The sequence below is a fragment of the Bactrocera tryoni genome, chromosome 5, assembly GCF_016617805.1.
Source record: "Bactrocera tryoni isolate S06 chromosome 5, CSIRO_BtryS06_freeze2, whole genome shotgun sequence".
NCBI lineage: Eukaryota > Metazoa > Arthropoda > Insecta > Diptera > Tephritidae > Bactrocera > Bactrocera tryoni.
This window is the reverse complement of record NC_052503.1, coordinates 15959345-15981083: the sequence shown is the minus strand read 5'-3', so window position 1 is coordinate 15981083 and position 21739 is coordinate 15959345. Positions and strand designations below refer to the sequence as shown.

The window sequence follows — 21739 nt, the reverse complement described above, 5'->3', positions numbered from 1 at the left end:
GTTTTGACAAAGACAGAAGATTTTCCTTTCCATTCCTTTTTTTCGTAGTAATGGCACCCAAAAAGCCTGCCGAGAAATCCGGTAAGGAATTTTTTAACATTTTAATGCAATTTATGCACAAAATGTGTTTCAAAATGTGTCTTAAACAACGACGTATTGATTAAAAATGAATTTAAGCAGATTTTCTACAAAAATGTGTAGAAATTTGCTAAAAAATGTTGAATGTGTTTGGCCACGCGGTCCAAGCTGCTGTATCGGCTAAATGTGTTTAATCAAAAACTTTAACAACAGTTTTACTGCATTAAGTGTATTGAAACAGAAGTAATATCATGTGCTACAATTGAATTTTGTGTGTGTAATTTTTAAACAATTGCTTGCCAATTAGAAATTAATTTTTTTGTTTATCAATGAGTTGTTTAAGACATAACCTCATTTTCGGATATGCATTGACAGTGTTGTATTTACCATGTTGCTTAATTGTATATTAATGGTTTTACAGCTAAACCAGGCGATAAGAAGCCTGAGAAGAAGGCTTCGGCCACTTCAGCCGCCTCTGGTACCAGCGCTAAACCTGCTGCAGCTAAGAAGGCCGCCCCCGCCAAGAAACCCGCTACCGCAGCTGGTGGTGTTAAGAAGCCAGTCGCTAAGAAGCCTGCCGCTGCCAAAAAGGTTGCCACCAAGACTAAGCCAAAGGCTAAGGATGCCAAGAAGGCTGCCGCTGGCAAAAAGCCACAATCTTTGTTGGCTAAATTGTCCGCAAAGGCCCGTGCCGCCGCTAAAGGCAAGAAAGTCGCTCTTAAACCAGGCGCAAAATTGCAAAAGGGTACCGCTAAGGCTAAGGCTGTTGCTTTATTGAAGGCAAAGAAAGTGCAAACTAAGGTAAACAATTTTTGAAAAGTATTCGAGTGATTAGCAACTAATATAAATATATAAAAAATTACAGATTGTCAAGGGTGCTTTTGGTACACGCACGCGCAAGGTACGCACCAGCGTACACTTCCGTCGTCCAAAGACTTTGGTGTTGCCCCGCCGTCCTAAATACCCAAGGAAGTCGGTGCCAACCAGAAATCGGTATGTAAAATATCAATACAAATTCACCACGAATTTCTAATTTGAAATGTTATTATTTGTACAGCATGGATGCTTACAATATCATCAAATACCCATTGACCACTGAAGCCGCCATGAAGAAGATTGAAGACAACAACACATTGGTGTTCTTGACTCACTTGCGTGCGAATAAGAATCACGTACGTGCCGCTGTACGTAAATTATATGACATTAAGGTAGCTAAGGTCAATATCTTGGTGAGACCAGATGGTCAGAAGAAGGCTTACGTGCGATTGGCCCGCGATTATGATGCGCTAGATATTGCCAACAAGATCGGCATCATATAAACGTTGCGTTATTCGTTTCTTTTATATATAGAAATTTTCAGAGAAAACAGACATTAAAAAAACGGATAAAACCTATTTTTATCTAAAATAAAAAACAAAAAAAATACATTTCCTTCTATTAACTTCCACTTTTGAATCACGACGGACACAAATTAAAAGACAGTTCTTTATAATGACTGGCTAGCTTAGCTTCTTGGAAGGAGGGAAGGTCTTTTTTCTTTCTTTCTTTTCAGATACAACCTTCAAGTTAATGGCTTTCGTGTTGGATTGACTATTTATAAAAAGGTAAGTGAAAATTACAACTGAATTATATTAATGTTCTTTTATTTGTGATGATTTCTTTGAGGAATCTCTTTGAATAACTTCGTTATTATGAAATTAATATATTTTAACTGATTACTTTTTACATCAGTGATTAATTTTCTTAAACAAATTTTATATTAAACCATGCTAATCCTTATTCCTTACAGATTATTTCAAATTCGAAGTTGCTGTACTAGAAATTGGAAGCAGGATGATTTAATTAAAGGTAATAAAAATACATATGGCTGTTAATATTTCCTTAGTGATGATATATATAGAAGGAATCTCTTTGAATTTCGTCATGCTTTATTATGAAAACAATTTTAATTAACTGATTATATTTCAATAATTAAAACAATCCTAATTTAGCCACATTAAAATTAATGATCGTAATTTTGTCATTACAGATTGCAATAAAATGTTGAGGAAAGTCTCAGATAATGAGAGGTAAGTTATTAAAAAAATAATATGTTGATATATGTAAATTGTGATGACATATATAGAAGGAATCTCATTGAATTCCGTGTAACGTTATAATGAAATTAAATTAAATAACTGAGATAACTTGATTAATTAATATTCTATTGCTCATAACACACGCTAACGAAACCTTTTCTATCTTTCAGGTGTATCCAAAGGAATTATGCACATCGCGAGAAGACTACCCATTATTGTTTTTTACTGTAAAGCATATATTTATAAAAACAAATTTTAAATAAAGAATGAAATTTCATAAAACCGTTAGTGTTGCTTTAATATTTTTACATTGGTTGATTGGGAAGGAAATAAAGAAATTGTACAGAAGGAATGGAAACTGACAAGGACATTTATCAAATTTAAGAAATGTTGCTAAGTTGACGGTTTTGGACCAGATGCAAATCTGGATCCCCTTCTTTTTCGAAGATCATACTATTGTGGAAACAACCAAATTTATATTTAGCTGTATGTTAAAAATATTCATATTTTGAAAATATTGAAATGAAATATATATTAGATACAACAGAGAACGTTTATAATATTTAAATAATATATTATATGTTCTCTGCAATTACAACACATGGAAAAATCTGAAGTATAAAAAAGGAAAACATCGAACAGAGCTCGATGTGTTTATTGGAAAAATGTAAAATCGCACACAATTTAAATGAAAATATGTGTTAAAAAAATATTAGGAGAATTAAAACTTATTTAAAGAAAATTTAATTTACTAATCAATGAGTTTCATTTCAATTACACAATTTTCCTAACGCTTTTTCCATGCTTGGCCGCACTGTTCAATTAATGTCATGGCGGCTATATACCTGGCTGTCAAACAGAAAAACTTATTAAACGCGATTATCGCCAAATTTGCAAAACTTATCTGAATTTTTGCAACTAAAAATTTAAATACAACCTTTGTGGTTCTGCTAATATTAAAGAGCTATAACTTCGACTATTTGCATCCAAAGGGTTATATAGAAGAAAAATTTGACTATGCAGTGATTTACCAGTTCAATCGATTGTTTCAGCCAACCACACCTCCCGACCGTGTAACTTATATAGGGTAGGGTAGGGTGGTGTTATTTCAGAACAAGCAAATCAAAGTATTTTGCTGTAACGACTTTGAAATAAATAAATATACTTCATTGAATTTGGATCCACTGTTTACGAAAAAACAAAAATGTACAACGGAATTGGTTTAACAACGCCACGCGGCTCCGGCACAAATGGACATGTACAACGGAATTGGGCATTTGTGAGGCCCGGCAAAAAAGACAATTCGAACTATCGTTCTGAAGAAGATATTAAAAAGCTAGATGCCACTTTAAATCGTCCGCCAAACAAGGACATTTTGGACCATGATCGTAAACGTAAAATTGAAGTAAAATGCATAGAATTTGAGGAAATATTAGAAAAGCAAGGGTGAGTTATAAATAAAAGTGCATATATAATCCCAGCCGATATTTATAAATCTAAAACAGTAACACGTTTTGTTTTTGTACCTCAATAAGTTACACCCAATAAGACGTGGCTTTTAAATACAAAATCATGGCAACAGGAGCACTTTACATATATTAAATATTACTTCATGCTCTCCACCCAGACTAGTCCATTGAGTTGTTATTGTATGGTTTACTTTACCCGCTCTCGGCCAAGAGCTATATGCAATATCACTGACATGTTTCGTTACTGTTCCGACTACATTTATTATTTTTAGTCAAATGGGGGTGGCAAGTGAACAATAATGATGTTTTTCGCCTGTTTCATACATAATTGTCACGCTTGCTGAGCGAACAAGGTGAAAACCGCTAGTTTGTGCACTCAATCCGCTTAGAAGTATTAAACCCATACAAATCAAGTAATTGAAATTGAGTTGAAATAAAAATTTATTAAATAGAAAATAAAAACTCAAGTGTATGTGAAAAGTTAGTATTTCTAAATACACAAAAAATAATTTACAAATTGGAAACGTTTTCAATAGCTGACAAAATTGAGCAAGTAGGACACTCGTGAAATTTATCGATCTTTCACAAATATCTATTTGTAGCTTTTAGCTATTATTTAATTTTAGTTAAAGATAACATATAATATAGTTAATAAAACTATTAATAATTTTTTTTTTATTTCTCTACAAAAAATATTTTTTATAGGCGCACACCGGAGGAAATAAAAACAAAAGTTGATTCTTATCGCCAAAAATTAATGGGACTAGGTAAAAGTGATTTACCAAAGGATGAATTCGGAAGAATAGCGTAAGTAAATTATCTTTAATAAATATTTAGAATTTTCATAATATGGTGCAACCTGTAAATCAATTATGAGTGCAATGTATACATATGTACGTATAATATGCTGAGCAAATATAAGTGAAGCAAAGCCAGTCTCAAATATTACGTTAGTAAAAAAATTGCCAATGTTAGCTATAGTTTAGCAAAGAAGATAACAGTTTTACTCCGTGTATTACATAATTCTGAAATGTGTTATTCATAGCATTTGTTTCACACATAAATTACTACCCCTACAGCTTCTGCCTTAGAAATTTAAAGATGGAGCAAATTTATAGAGAGATTTGCTCTCAATTCCATTTCATTCGTGTATTTACCCACCACCCACAATCACCACACTAAATGGGGATGCAATTTTTCAAGACAAGTCATCTATACAGATTGCGTGAAAGTTTAGTTAAATCAAGTCTTCCAAATGCGATACAACTCAAACGTCAGGCAAATACTATTAAGCCTTTTTAAATACAGTATTAAAAAACCAAAAGTTAAAATAAAATAAAATTAATATAATTAAACAAATACTAACCGAATGGGTTTTAATATAAAAATATTAATAATTCCGGTTAACGTACAAAATACGCAAATCAAAAACAATCGGCGTACAGTTTTCGAATTTTGTGAAAAATCAATAATCAACGCAATAGAATGTGCACATCACGCATAAAAATGTTACTTTAACATAAATAACATAACATAAAAAAGTAATTGTACTGGCGGCGGCGGTGGCGAAACTTCGAAAAAAATTGTATTCAAAATTTTCTTAAAAAACTTTATTCGCTACTTATACAAAAATCTGTCGGCAACCCCCAACTCAACTTAAGGAGGTGTGCTTGCTCAAGCAGACCAAGAACTACGAAAAACTCACAGCAAAGTATGTTTTTGGGAGTATGTGCTGGTGCTGCGTTGTAGGAAATAAAAGTGGTTCTTCTTCGGCTAAGTGGATTAGCGGATTAACATGAGTTAGTATGAAGTGAAATGTGGTTTGAAAGTGGAAAATGCATTGAAATCGAAAGAAACAATTTCAAAATGCGTTAAACTCCGTAGCAAAGCAACAAATCACTCAACTAGAGTCTTCCATTTAGTATTTAAGTTAATTAGTTATAAAACGAGTGTCAACGGAGTTGGAATGTTGAAAGTATAAGAAGTAAATTTTATAATATTAAAGGAATATTGAAATGTGAATCTAATGGCAATATGTGCAATATTTAATCAAATATAAATAAATAATGTAAAAAGTGTTTTGCGATTTAATAACTATATTTTAAATATTTATAAAAAATCGTAACATAACTCTTAAAATAAATTCAGAAGTAAATGCATAATCGATTGTCTTCCCAATAATTAATAACTTTTATAAAATATATGTATATAAGAGTGTTACTTAAGGCAAATTTACAGACAGAAAAAATCCAACGTCTTCCTTGACAATAATTAACTAGTATGTAATAATAAAAATAGTTTATATACATTTATGGAACATTATAAAATTATAAACATATTTTTAAATATAATAAAAATACTTGGTCTTCGTGCACCTTTCTATGCATATTGAGAATAAAAGTAGATATATCTAGTATTTACATTTGAGCATAAAGTAGATATATAGGTATTTACATTTGAACATATTGAATTTATATACATATACATTGATATATAATATATAAAATTATGTCTTCCAACGGTGTGTATATCGAAAAAAGTTACAAAATTATGAAAGTAAAAAGAAAAATATTGAAGAATAAAATAAAATAATAATCCAATGTCCTCCATTAATATTCCAAAATAAAAAATATATATTTTGATATAGTTATTATAATAATAATATAATAAACCAATTTTAAAACCAAAAAAAGGAAATATTGCAAAAATTTAAAAAATATACCCAAATATTATTACAATATTTATATTATTTCTAAAATACACATAAATACGCATTATGCTATCGTCAACCATATATGTGGCTCCAGCTTCCGAAGAGCTAACTGCAGATGTGACATTCATAATGCCGAAGCCATCGAAAAAGAGGCGAAAGCGTCGAAAGCGTTGCGCCACCACAGCACCAACTATTTCCTCCACAACGTCCACGTCTGCCATAACAAGAGAAACCGATAATACACTCTCCGTAGCCACAGTTTCCAGCAGCACCAGCCCCTGCAAGAGCATAGCAACGCGTCGCCGTGCTACCACCAAAGTGCGACGGTACTTCCAACATGACACACGTGAAATTGTCAAAACGATAACAGAGAGTGAACTCAACTATGCCGCCGTAGCGAAAAAATTTAAACCACTTACAATTGCAACGAATAATATAAATCAAGCACAAAAACAAAAGCGAATTGCCACAAAACAATCGTGGCATAAACAACAGCTGAAAACAACGAAACGTCAAGAGCAAAAGCCGAAAATGCTCTCAAAATTTATGGGAAAATCCTCTCCACACTTTTGTACAGCAACAACAACAACAGCAGCTAAATCAACGCACTCGTACTGCAAATGCGCATGTGCTTTTGCCACCGCCGCCGCCACTGCTCATGCAAAATGTAAACAACAAAAAAGCAACAATTGTGACAACATGACATTTGATAAGAAAACCAATGTAATGGAACAACAACAAGCTGCGGTAGTTGAATCAGCAATGATTGTCGAAGAGTTATTGCGAAAATTACTCAATGCACAGCAAAATAATGCGAACGCGGTCACCTCGCAGTCACCAATGTTGAATTTATTACAAAACACTGGCATAACTTCCGCCACTGCGCCACGCATGTCACTCCTAGATACGCTTATTGGCGAGCAATTTCAGCAAACGACAAGTCTGTGCCAGCAGCAACTTAGGCATGTCGTTAGGTATATAGTTACATATGCCCATACCCATACATATAGTATTAATAATTTAAAATAATATTTCAAAAAGTATTAATGACACGTTTAATTAATTGTTGCTCCATTCTTTTGCAGTGTCCGTGAGACGCATCAAATTGCTGAAGCGCAACAGGAGAAAAACGCCAAACTACGTGAAGCCTTTAACATTTCCGAGTATTTTGTGGAAGGCTCTAGTTTTGATTCGGATCGCAAATCTAAGGAAGATTTGGCTAAAAGTCTGGCGCTACAAAAGGAACTGGATGCGCAACGCGAAAGCGCTGCAGCAAGCCGCGAAAAGGAAAAGGAACGCGAAGATAAGCGTCGTTATGCGTTAGTGCGTACACCATCGCGTGAAAAAGACATTGCCGGTAGTGGCGGCAGCAAAGGTGATACTGATAATGAAGCACATGAGCATGCTTCCAAATCGGAGAAGAAGAAAAAGAAGAAGCGCACGCGCGAGAGGTAAGTTTTAGGCTGACAATTCCCTATGCGAACTCAATGGTTGTAATATTGATCGCTTCATTTCACAGTATTGAAATTTCTCGTTTTTTCACGGTTTTATAGACAGAAATAAAATAATAATAAACTGTTCTAGAGTTCTATAAGTAAATTCCTATACCTTGAACAGTTTGTATGCCGAAGTTTGTTATACCCAGTAGAAAACCTCAGAGACCCTATAAAATAAATATATCATGATCAGCGTGAGTCGATTACTCGATTTACGCGAACTAGTCCCTCAGTTTTTGGATTATCGAACTAAAATTGTGCACACGCCTTTTTCTCTCCACAAAGCTGCTCATTTGTTGGAACCATCGATATTGGTCAACAATAGGATGTAGCAAACTGAATGATCAAAACCAATTTCTTGTAAGGAAAACTTTCACAATTGACGAGATATCGTCACAAAATTCGCCGCACACTATTACTCAAGGCAACTCTACAATCTGCGAAAGTACTGTCCAGATAAGACCAATATAGCTTATAGCTGTCATACACACTGAACGATCAAAACCAAGTTCTTTGAAGGAAGACTTTCTTATTTGACAAAATATCTTCACGAAATTTGGCTCGAATTATTATTCGAGACAAGACAACAATCTCTGAAAAAATTGTACAGATCGAACAACTATAATACATAGCTGTCATACAAACTGAACGATCTAAACTAATTTTCTGTAAGAAAAACTTTTTTATTTGACACCATATCTGCATGAAATTTGGCATAGATTATCCTTCAAAACAGTGCTACAATCTCCGAACAAAGTGTTCAGATCGAACCACTATAACATATAGCGGCCATACAAACTGATTGATTAAAATCAAGATAACACTCTTTTTATACCCTTTTTTGCCAGAAGGAATGCACCTGTGAATGGTATTTTAGCTACATTGCATCCGAAGTTAACGTTTTTTCTTGATTTTTTTTCAAAACTTGAGTTTAATAATTTACATAACCTATAAAAATAGCTCCAAAGCTTTTTTAAATAATATGTTCACTGTTTTGAAAATCACTGACTTAATTTAGCGCACTAGCCTCCTGAATGCAGGTTTTCGTTACAACTTTCTAAATTAAACTATATTTTACTTGCAGTTCTGCCAGCCCCGAACGTAAAAAGGATAAGAAGAAAAAGTCTAAAAAACATAAAAAAGAAAGGTGAGCTTGCTTGTGCCCCCCAACAACATTGTGTATTGTCGACTATATTTATTTTCGTGAATCTGAATGTCACCAACACATTCGATTGCACTCAGTACTTTTAAGTTCCACGAATTTAATATTTTAATTTTTTATTATTTTTGCTTTTGCTTTTGTTTTTCTTTTTCGTTACAAGTAGTTATTTCCATTTTGTGATGCATAGAAAATCTTCAGTTTTCACAAAAATTATTTAGATTAATTAAGCATAATTTTTCTTATAAGTAACCTAATTTTCTTTGATAAACAAAATGTTAAACAAAATCTTCTTCTTCCTCTCAATTGCTCAACATTTTTTATCTCTCCTTTCTTTATGCATTTTTGAAATATATAATATCAATTTTCAATGGTAAACAAATATCATATACTAAAGGAATTATAATAAAAAAGAAAGAAAAAAGAAAATCAAAGACAACACAAATAAATAATATAATAACACAATAAATAATTAATGATTTACACCTAATGTATGAATGAACTTAACGTAACATAAACCATTTAAAAGTGTAGACAAAACAAAAATACGGCAAGATTTAAATAGCCACATAAACTTTTTTATATACATGTATATACTATTATGTACAAGCAAAAAGAGAAGACAAAGCGAAACACTTCTTTAAAAAAACTTGAAAAAGTACGCGCAAATTTATTGCTTTTGTTTTCTCCAGTGCACAAAATGCAACAATTTTTTACAGTGTACAATAATTTTTTGGTTTTTTTTTGTTTAATTTTGAAAACTTAAATATTACCGTCAAACACTGACAATACCAGAATATATACTAGCATCGTGCATCATCATTTATCATTTGAACACAAAATCATCAGCAGCACCGCTAACCATACAGAACTTTAATTAAAAAACTTAAAGTGTCTCAAATCGAAATGGATTAGTGAATAATGAACTGAATTCACTACATATTCACGCATACAAACGTACGTGTTTTGCCGATTCACATTTAACAAAAACCAAAAATTAAATGAAATAATGAAATATACAAGTATATGGTAAACAATTAAGTTCGTTTACAAATATTTCTAATAATTCTGCTTTTTTGGGCAAAACGAAATATTTTGTTCTCAATTAATATAAATTTAATTTTCAATCACAACGGCAAAATGTAAACGTGGGTAAGTAAAAATAAGATGTTGATTATTTTTTCATTTTGTCTTTAGTACCTAACTAGTTAGCCATTGCAAAAAAAGAGAGATAATTGTTAAAAAAAAAACATAACCTAAAATTTATTTATTTTTTTAATAACAGTACGAATTTGTTAACTGCTCATTTTAAGTTTTTACTAATGGTATTTATACAAAGGTCGTTTGCCGAAGTCAGGTTTCAAAGTTGGCTTATAACCACTACTACTACTTAAACATACATACACACATCGAAATATATTTTTAATTAAAGAAATAAACTAAAATCTTAAGCACATCATATTTTCTTTACTATTTAGTCTATCATCTTAAATATATGTAATTATTTCATTAACATCATACACATATACATGCATACAAGGAAATAAAACTTTGTAGCTCAAGCTGACACACGCAAGTTTACTAACACAAAACAATACTGAATAATCTAGTCTACTGAGTTTCAATTAATTATTAACCTCAAATAATAATGCGAATGCTGCAAGCGCTAAGCTCAATATTTTTAATTTGTTTGTGTAAAGACAAGAGTGCAAGAATTAAACGAAATTATTTTCTCATTTTTTCTTTTCCTTAAGACAAACCAATTATGAAGATTTTATAATAAGGTAAACCATTATCGAGATCATCACTCAAGCGTAAAAATTAATTTATTAGCCATACAAGTTGTAATTAAGCAAAATTTGCGTGGAAGAAAAACAAAAAAAAGAAACAGTTATATAAATTATAAAACAGAAATATTTAAATAATATATTTTTGTTTTTGTTTTAATTTTTTTGGTATTATAAAAATATGTCTGTTAATTATAAAATTTAAAACATAATTTAATTAAATTCTGAACTCAAAACATAAACGATTCAATAAAGGCAGATTCTTAATCTCCTTTATGTTCTAAATACGTCAAAATACAACGTTCTCAAAGCTACTATTACAAATACATATCAGGCTTTCAACATTTTGCAATTCAGCACTTATTCAGCTTATAAAAATGATCTGATGAATAAAGCGCTGAAAACTAAAATGCGTTAAAAGCATGTTTGCAAATCTGTTTGACTATGATATTACAAATATATTCAACATTTGCAATTTAGCACTTATTCAGCTTATCAAAATAATAGCTAAATAAAGCGCTGACAACTAAAATGCGTTAAAATCGTGTTTGCAAATCTACTTGACTATGATATTACAAATATATTCAACATTTGCAATTCAGCACTATTCAGCTTATGAAATTGATAGCTGAATAAAACGCTGAAAACTGAAATGCGTTAAAAGCATGTTAGCAAATCTGTTTGACTATGTTATTACAAATATATTCAACATTTGCAATTTAGAACTTATTCAGCTTATCAAAATAATAGCTAAATAAAGCGCTGACAACTAAAATGCGTTAAAATCGTGTTTGCAAATCTACTTGACTAGGATATTACAAATATATTCAACATTTGCAATTCAGCACTTATTCAACTTATGAAACTGATAGCTGAATAAAACGCTGAAAACTAAAATGCGTGAATAGCATAATGTAGTCGAATTTAACACGTTATTTTATTGTTGTTGTTGTAAAACCAAAAACAAATTGCCGCAAAGATATACTGTAACAATTTCTTACATTCTATAACTCTAATTCTTTCTAATCGGGTAGTTTTGACACTCATTACTATAGTTCTTACAGCAACAGCACCAATTTGATACGCTGAAATGGATTTAAACACCATGAAACGTCGTAAATTCCTTTTATATTAGCGAAAATTCAGAAAGAATATTCAAATGGCAATTTCACAAGAAATTAAGCATATTTGAGAATGTTCCTACAAATTCAACACTGTAGATCTATGTACTTCCATTATGTCACGACGACAAACCTGTGTTTGTTGCACAACTATTTTGCCTCACTGTACATTTGATGTTGTGATATCCGCAGAAATCAGCTAAACATTAACTAAATCACTACATACCAACTTCTCATCAAGGACGATTTCTTCACTACTACATACAGTATCATCTTTTTTTTTACCAAAAGTTATACTCAAAACTGAAATATCCACGAAAAAGAAAAATCCTAACCAACAAATTAATGCTGAAATAAATCTGTTTTCAGCAATTTTCTATGAAAAATACAAACATTTTCGGTCCCTCTGAAAATGTATATACATACATATGTATATATTGGTACTTCAAACTCAAATTTAATTAAATATTTAAATTCATTTCCTAATATATGCTTGAACTAACGTGTACCCCGCACTTCTCCATTGCAGTAAGTCGAAGAAGAAGAAGTCGAGAAAACGTAAAGCCAGCGAGTCCGACAGCGGCGATTCCGATCATGGCTCTGACAACGAGAAACCCAGCAGCGATTCGGAGTACGAGCAGAAGAAGCAACGCAAGCGCGCCAAGAAGGACAAGGTAAGCGCGCAAAAATGCAAACAAATGCGAGATTAAATAGCAATTTGTCCATATTATAACCATATTTAACCACCTACGACACTTTGTATAGTTTTTGCGCAGTTTGCGAAGCCAAAAGTGGAAAATAATTATTACTAAACGTATATAAAGTTTCTTTCCTAAACAATATAATAATATTCAAACATTTATTTTATATATAAATGGTATATATACATATGTATTTATTGTAAATCGCATGCTCTCTAAAATTCTATGATTCTAATTCATTTGAATTTTTAAAATTTCCATTCTTCCAAACTACAAACAAACAATTAAACGAACGCAATTTTTCTCTTGCTTATTTTTTCCTATGATATCTGAAATAACAACAATAATACATACTTACGTTATAAAAGATTGAGAAGCTATAATCAAAAAAGTCACTATTATTATAACCTATAATCTAGATAATAGCAAAGAAACAAGAAACAAAATCTAAAAAAAAAAATCTTGCGCATTAAAAAGGTAAACGTTTGTCATTGCTTCATATCCGTTTGCTTTTTTTCATCAGTAACTTTAATTTTTTATTTGTTATATACATATTTTTGTTGTTGTATTTTTAAAATAAATGGCATCTATATTATTTAAATTGCACATACTACATACATTAGTACTTGCACACCTCAAATCTATTAGTAGACTTAGTAATGAATAGTTGGTTTGTAGCGAAATTTTTGACACAAATTTGGAGAGACCTCAGGCAATATTTACACAGATTTGTGGGATGATGAATTGATTCATTTTTTTTTTTAAATATAAAAACCGTCATTGTTCAGCTTCATTAAAGTTTTGAGTTTTTGTTTTGCTGTATTGGGTTGTTAACTAAGTAATTTCGTTTAATGACAACAGCTGATATTATTGAATTTTTTCGCAGCCAACTTCACACTTAAGTGCTTTACCGTCATATATTTGAACAGCTGATATACTAAGGCTTGTTTGTAAAACATGTTCTTAAATTATTACTATCAAAAATTACTATATAAAAATGCAGTTCAAGCAAAGCAAAAATTATGTGCCGTGTTCCGAAAAGAAGGGTTGACCGAACACCAATGCCCATAAAATAAAGTCGTTGCTCGCTGCAAAACGTCGAATAACAACTCGAGAAATTCTTGAAAGATTAAATTTGTCTAAAGCGAACGGATGCAGGATTTACACCTTCATATTATTACTTGTTTCGGTTTCTGCAAATTTTTTGGATGAGAAAACCTTCACTTCACTGCAAATCAATCTGTCAAAAACCATTTGGACCAGTGTTTTGCCTGCGAGGATCAAAAATTTTAAGAGCTTGAAATCAAAAATTTTATGAGCGTGGTATCAATCTCTTGCCCGAAGGATGGCAAATAGTATTGCATCAAAACGGAAAATATATATTTTCCAATAACGAACCGAAACCGGAAAAACGAATAGTCGCTAAAGGCACTGAACCGAGTCTTTTCTCAGGTCAAACGGGATTATGTGTTGGCATGCTTGCATAGGAAGCTTATCTTGAAAGAAACTGACCTTTATTTTTGACTCAGGAGCCTATTTTGAAGGCGTACATATGTATGTGAATTATTTTTTATCAGTCCGGGTCAAATTTGATCAGAGGCTATATGTGGGATTTATGCTTTTGGAATTGTAACTTCTACTCCTGTTGCTAACATGTTGTAGATCAATTGTGTAAAGAAAACATTGGAAGGTCTTAATTCACACTGAACTTGTTTTGGGGTCATGTGTTTTAATTTCTGAAAAAAAAATTTATTTTTCGTTTATTAGTAGTAAATTATTCATGAAATATTTCTATTTTACTCATCTATATGTATCTATACTTGCTCATCATTAACACACTTTTATGTTATGCCCTTTAGTTGACTACTAAAAATTGTAAACCATGTAAATACAATAAATAAAGAATTTGCATTTCCTCCTTTCTAGTTTTGTACACACACACTTGAACATAACGAACTTATTATTAAGAAAAACAAAAAAAAAAAAAAGAAATTTAAAATTTTTATTTATTAAAAACCCTTGGCGCTTCATTGAATAGGATAGCTTTCACAAGGCTCTCTTGTAGTTTTGTAAGTACTTTTATTTAGAACGTTTTGTTGTCCTAATAAAAACTAGCATAGAAAACTAAATATTAATATAATATGAAAAAAATTATTAGCTATACGCTAATAAGACTAAATATTACTTAAATAGTGAACTCAGGCAGCAAGCAGGCAAGACATTGCTTTACTGCACTTTAATGAAAAAACTCAAAAACACAATTTCTACAAATATTCTCTTAGATTCTTACTGAACTACCAAAGCACATCATCCAAAAAACATACAATACATTTGTTCTGCGTGCGACCTTTTCAAAGCAAAAAAAAAATATATGTATATTTAAGACAGAATTTTGAATAACTTAGTTTTAAGCTCAATAGTTGCATTCAGATAAATATCTAGAAACATAACAGAGCTTAAATATAAGCTGCGTAACACTAGCGCAAATCTTTTGAAACTACTGCAAGAAATATCCCGCCTAATGGCTATTCCGTATTCTCATTTATGCAGAAAAAACGCGATAAGAAGAAGAAAAAGGAACGCAACAGTTCAGTGGAGAAATCGCGCTCAAGGTAAGCACCTCTACACTTATAGCAACAATTCATAAATAATATTTGATTTCTGCACTTACAGATCTCCTGAACGTAACGGCCGGAGTGAACGTAGGCGTTCAGAAGAGAGATCATCGAAGAGAGGCGGCGATCGCAGTACAATACGGCATAGATCAAAATCGGTCACAAATTATGCACGCGAACGCCATTCAGTCGATAGAAATGTAAGAAACGAGCGAAAACGTTCCGAAGAACGTTCTAGGAAGCGAAGCGAACGGAAATCTCCGCGTGATGCATCTAAATCGTCGACGAAAAATCCTTTCCGTAGTCGTTCACGTGAACGTGCAGCAGCAGCAACAGCAGCACATCGTACGCCACAAAAAACACAGCGACGCAATTCGTCAGCTGAAAGTCGCAGCAGAGATCATTCCAGAGAACGAGTACGCGATAATGAGCGTCGTAGTCGACGTGAACGCAATGATCATTCGCGTGAGCGTCGTAAGGAAGTGTCTGTGGAACGCAATGCGCGTGATAGTAAACGTGATGTGTCACGTTCAGTATCACGTGATAGGCGTAGGCAGAATACCTCACGACCAAAACGTCTACGGACACGCACTCGTTCACGTTCCAAATCATCGCATCGCAATAATCGTAGGCGCTCAACTTCCTCCCCCGCGGCTGATAAATTGCGCAAGCGTACTATAACACCAACGGTGCCGCCACCAAAGAGTGCTGCCGCTGCCTCTGTTTCACCTACACGTTCCGATTCCGTCACCCGTAAAAATCGCTTCAATCCATTCAAAGTAGATGTGTCGTCCTTAGCCGGGCCTGCGTCTGCGAGTGAGGCGAAACCAGTGGCGAATCCATTTAAAAATGTCACTGAGGCCGTAAAATTAACGAAGATGCCGAGTCGCACTCGTTCCCCATCTGCGGCAAGCAACGGTCCCAACCGTACCGGTGAGGGACGTTCGCGTTCGAATAAAGATATAAGTCGTGCCAGTCGTGGTCGTTCGCCCGTTAAGGAAGAACGAGCATCTTCGGTGCGTTCAACACATTCAAGTCGGGAAGCTCGTGTAGCAAAAAATGAAAAACCATTTGACAGAGAACACTCTCGCGAACGCAAAAAAACACCTGAGCTACGACTGTCGCCGGCACGACGTGAGCGTGAGTTCAAAAGGGAAAAAGTACACTCACGTGAGCGTAGAAAGTCTTCGTCACGAAATCGGCGCTCGCGGTCACACAATATTCAGCTAACTAAACGACGCGAACGATCGCATAGTCGCGATCGATCTGCATCGCGTGCTGACCACGAGGTCGACAGACGTAGAAGAACCTCTCGAGAACGGCGTAGAACACCCGATTCGCGATCGGGGGAACAACGTTCCCGTCGTGAATTAAAAGAAAGAGAAAGATCACGGGAACGTCGTGTATCACGTGAAAAACGAGCTGAACAACGAAGATCTGAAGATCGAGGTGCGCGTTCATCTAAGAAAACAACACCACCCCGACAACGTCGTCGTACAAGATCACGTTCCCCTGTAGCAGTGTCAAGAAATCAAGATGCTGCGTCCCCCACAATCACAAAATCACGTTCATCACGTGAGCAGAGTACGTCGTCCAGAAGGCGCGTCAAAGCTGAAAAGTCAAGTGCACGACGCTCGCAATCGCGCAACTCGTCAGAACTCAGCTACTCACCGGCACGTCGTAATCCGGAGCGTTATCGCGATATACTTGAAGCAGCCGATAAGCAAAAAGTGAAAGAAAAAGCGGTATCAGCAGAACGTGAAATAAAGAAACGCAGTACCGACACTGAAACAGCGTCACATGACACGCGTAAAATGCGCAAAATGCCTGAAGAGACGGCAAGCAACGAGCGGGATGAACGCGAGCGTGGTGGGCGCATCAGAGAACATGCTAACAGTGACAGCGGTCGCGCACTTGATCGAGATCTGGAACGCGAACGCGAACGTGATGCTCAACGTAACGCCGATCGAAATGACCGCCCCCACAGCAAAGAAAAGCGCAGCAGAGAGCGCAAACGTGAACGTGAAACTCGCGATTCTTCAAGCACTAAGCGTGGCAAACCCATATCAGGGCCCGTAGTGCGCTTACAAGGTCAGAGTGAAGATGAAAACGAAACAGATGAGCGCCCGGAAAAGGTAGCCGCTGCGCTCGATGAATTCCAAGAAACCAAACGTGGACGTGAACTGAAAGACTTGGAAATGCTGGAACAACTTAAAACGGACATAGCCGCCAAAGCAAAAGAGAAGTTGAAGACAATTGAGAAATTGGCCATTGGCGGAGGAAACATGAGTAATGAAGTAAGTGAAAACAATAACAATGAACAACAACGCTACAAGCGCGGTGGTATGCGAAATTCGTTGAACGAATTTCTAGCGGCCAACAATGTAGCGGCCGCCGTTGTTGCTGTAACTACGAACTCCAATAGAATAAACAACAGTAATAGTAATCATACAAATAATAGCAACAATAATAACAGTAGCAATATTAGTACTAACAGTAGCCATACCGTAGCACAAGCAACCAAGGAGACCGAGGGTAGTGGCAATAAGACGCCGCCATTGGCTGCGATTTATCCCCAACCATTGGAGGTGCAAATGGCAAATGATAATCAAGCTAAAACCGAAATACCAAATAATGCAATATTAGAAAGTGATAAGGAAAAGGATACGGTAAAAGTGCAAACACAAGAACAACAAAAGGACAATACGCCGCAGACTGATTGCAAGGCCGTCACTGCAGCAAATGGTCAGGCGGCAAAGAGTCCAATATTAGCAAATCGAAATGAAACCACCACGCATATAGTAAATGTGCGAAGTATACCGACAACTATGGGTCGTCAGCAAATACCGTTACGTCGTGGAGCACGCCGTACAACGCCGCCACCATTGATCTTACATCCGCGGAAATCGCATCACAGGGTAAAAATCAATACACCCAGCGGTGGTGTCGCACTCATTAATGCGCCTCCCATCACTGGCGGTCCTCCCACTAATTACACGCATTACGGCGGCGGCGGCGGCGGGCCCAACACACCAGCCAATGCCGCCGGTGCTGGCGGTGGTGTTTATGCGCGTCAAATGTCTGGCCGTGTTAATCATCATCACCACCACAACAATCCGCCATTAATCGCGCATGCGCCGCATACCTTCAATCCGTTGCTAAGTAAACATTATAACAGCGGTCTCAACAGCTTAAACAATAACACAATGCTAATTAGTCGGCGTGAGCATCATCATCGCTGTGCGATGGGTTTAAATGCTAACGTTAATGCTCAACTCACTTCAATTAATTATACTAATAACAGCTTACTACTAACACCAAATAACAGTCATCATCACGCACACCACCATCACTCGCACCAACATCCGCACAGCGCCAATGCCACAACGGTACTAAGCGATCAATTGTTGATCGCCGCCTCGTTGGCCGCCGTGACGGGCAGTGGTGGCGGTGGTGGTGGCAGCGGTGTTGGCGGCGGCAGTGGTCATCACGCGCGTGGTCACCATCATGATATGGGCGGTGGTGCGAACCATCATCACGGCTATAATACGGCGGCAGTAGCCGCTGCTGCTGCTTCTAGTTTAAGTTATCATCACCACCATCATCACCACCAACATTCGAATAAACCGAAAATTATAATAAAGCCTTTTAAAATTAACGATCCACAGCCTCTGGTAGCGGCTCTAGCCGACAGTACGCTCGTCGATACAATTGTCTCGAAAGTGTCCACAGCCACAGTGGCCGCAGCTGAGAGTGCCGCACGCCGCAGTCGCAGTCGTTCAAGACGCAGTCGCAGCCGTAGCCGTAGCCGACCACGACGTGAAGGAGGTGGCGGTGGCGAACGGAGCGGCGGAGGAACCAGCCGTCGGCATTCCAATAGCCGATCACGTTCATCGTAAGTACACAATTCGAACTATACGTACTTATGTCTATTTACATATGCGAATATTAATGGCAATTGTATTTGTGTTTTATAGGCATTATTCGTCGTCGAGCAGTCGCAGCCATAGCCGTACACGTAGTCGTAGCCATCGCAGTTCACGTTCTCGCTCACATTCACACTCTTCGCATTCGAGCTGTTCGACGCGTAGTAGTTCACGAAGCTCATCAAGGTAGGCGAAACATTGAAAGAAACCCTTATGTGCATATCATCTGATCAAATATGATCCGGACTGGTAAAAGAAGCTAAATATACACGTACCTTAATACAAACCTTCAACACCATCCAAATAGACTGTTGAGCCAATACAAGCTTGCTGTTGCTTATTCCAATTCTTCATACACTTATTATAAACCACGGTTGGGATGGCCTTCAGTGGCTTTTTGTTTCAGCTCATCTTTGAAGCACCATTCGTTAGTTTGTTGCATAGTTTTGACGTTATATTCATAAACCTACTTCTCCGTTTCCTCTAATGTTCGTTTGATGACTAAGTTGTCAAGTATTTCTTCTGCAACATTTTAACCGATTCCGTAGCCGTATTCCACTGGAAGCACAAAATTTCAAACTCATTGTTAATTTTTTATAATAAAAATCACCATATGAACTTTTTCGTAGTAAACAAACAGCTGTCAAACACACACTGACTTGTGGGGATCAAACGAAATCACGAAATTAAAAGCAAACTTTTATTGATTCGATTTGTGATCGCTTTAAACAGGCCCCAGTCCTGGTCAAATATGATCAGATAGTTTTAAATTATATCTGTTAAAGAAAAAAATTGTATCGGGTTTATACTAATATGATGCTAAAAAAATATTTTTATCTAGCTCTGGCAGTTCCGGTTCCTCCCGTACGGGTTCACGTTCACCATCAATTCCTCGAAGGCGTGGATCTCCCAGTTTTCTCGATCGTCGCCGCATAACAAGGTGCATAACCTCAAAAACTCGCTTATAATTTTACTTTAATCATAGCTCTTCCTTTTGCCTTGCATATTTATTTATTAACTCATATTATTATTATATTATATATATTATTTTTAATTATTATTATTACATATTTTGTATTTAATTTCTTTATTTTCATTTGTAGCAGAGGACGCGAACCAACTCGCGAGCGCCGCAGGCGTTAGGCTTGGCTGCATATACATATATATAAATAAACATATATATTTAAACCACTGCATTATTATTTCACTTGTTCATTCATTATTTTAATTAGTTCAGTTAATTTGGTTTCAATTTCTATTTAGATATTGATTGCCTGAGTTTGCTGTTGATTTGAATAATGGAAGCAAGAGTACAGTGCATTTTCCAAAATTAATGTCCATCCTAGCAAATTCCGAAGTTATGTCCTATATCCTATGAACATTTAAGCTATTCCATCAATGTGTTAACTGTTTACTCACCTCCATCTAAATATAGTATATAGTAGTTTTGGACTTTTATTTGATCTTGTACACGTCATTAAAATGTTTTGTACTTTCACGCAATATTACTTAATGGAATTTTTAAAATCATGTAGTTTTCTTCCTCTCACTATGCTTTCACCTATGCTATTCATAAATAAAGATATTTAATTTTAAATTTTATTTTGTAAATGCAATGTGTTCATTAAAGTGAAACTTTTTCATTTGGTATACAGAAATTTTTCATCAAGAAAATGTAAGTTCGTTTTTTTTATAATTTATAGCATTTTTTGGTAAGTTTTTTCTATTGCGCTTGTGATTTAATTCGTTTAATATTGTTCATTTTAATTTAATCAATATTTATTTTCTTTAGATAATTGAACTTTAAGTCCCTAAATTATAACATTTGATTTTGGTAAGTTTAATTTCATTCGTTGATTGATTTTTATTTCATTCCAACAACAGTACAACATTGTTATTGTTATATTAACGCCATGTATTTCTCTCAATCCATTTAGCGCCCGCAAGCGTCCGATCCCGTATCATCGGAAAACACCATCGGATGCCTCCAGCTACTGTTCGAGCTGCTACAGTCGTGACAGTTCGCCACATTCGCCATCGCGTTCACCAACGCCGCACAGCCGTAGTCCGTCGGCGGCATTTTGAGGTTTAAAGAAGAAACTTTTCAAAGTTTTGCAAAACATTACATAAGAGCGCGATTCTCCCGGCGCGCATAACTGCAAACACTATGGTGTGTTTTAAAGTTGAAAAAGTGAAAAAGTGCAAGGCTCTAAGCACGAGTATTATTTCTAGTCCTATGCAATCATTCTAGTCCTGCTATTTTTAAGATTTAGCGCCTATACATACATACGTTAATAGAAATGAAAACGCTACTAGTCAAGTACATACATATTTTAAAAATAAAACGCTTTGTTATTTTAAGAAAGAAATTTCGTTTGTTCCATTGATATTTCAAGCGCTTATACAACTCTTTATTATAATTGCAATAACTTAAATAAATATGTATACAAAATTAAGTTTTAAAAAATGTAAACTAATTATAATTTAGCAATAAGTCCATCTAATGTATATGATGTAAGAAAAAATATAATATTGAAAGATATATAAATATTTGTTGCGAAATGCTTTTTGTCGTTATTTTTGTACTGCAAGTATT

General features: G+C 35.0%; 2 protein-coding genes across 13 annotated transcripts; both read left to right on the top strand.

The window, feature by feature from the left end:
* On the top strand, positions 1–1435 carry LOC120778226 (60S ribosomal protein L23a-like). Its single transcript, XM_040109983.1, has 4 exons — positions 1–81; positions 500–879; positions 944–1071; positions 1136–1435. Exons 1-4 carry the CDS (start codon positions 51–53, stop codon positions 1395–1397), a joined length of 801 nt encoding a protein of 266 aa, XP_039965917.1. The 5' UTR covers positions 1–50; the 3' UTR covers positions 1398–1435.
* A 1575-nt stretch (positions 1436–3010) lies between these two features.
* LOC120778203 (serine/arginine repetitive matrix protein 2) lies at positions 3011–21691 on the top strand. Of its 12 annotated transcripts, none has more exons than XM_040109950.1 (11): positions 3011–3602; positions 4331–4432; positions 7424–7789; positions 8919–8981; positions 10748–10777; positions 12431–12575; positions 15153–15214; positions 15276–19112; positions 19195–19329; positions 19985–20083; positions 21081–21691. In XM_040109950.1, the coding sequence occupies exons 1-11, from the start codon at positions 3361–3363 to the stop codon at positions 21226–21228; spliced, it is 5229 nt and encodes a 1742-aa protein (XP_039965884.1). In that variant the 5' UTR covers positions 3011–3360; the 3' UTR covers positions 21229–21691. The 12 variants fall into 12 exon arrangements, with proteins under 12 accessions (XP_039965884.1, XP_039965892.1, XP_039965885.1 ...); XM_040109958.1 differs by lacking the exon at positions 10748–10777 and having other exon boundaries at positions 3012–3602; positions 15276–17514; positions 18886–19112; XM_040109953.1 differs by lacking the exon at positions 3011–3602 and adding an exon at positions 3984–4038.
* Positions 21692–21739: the final 48 nt, after the last annotated feature.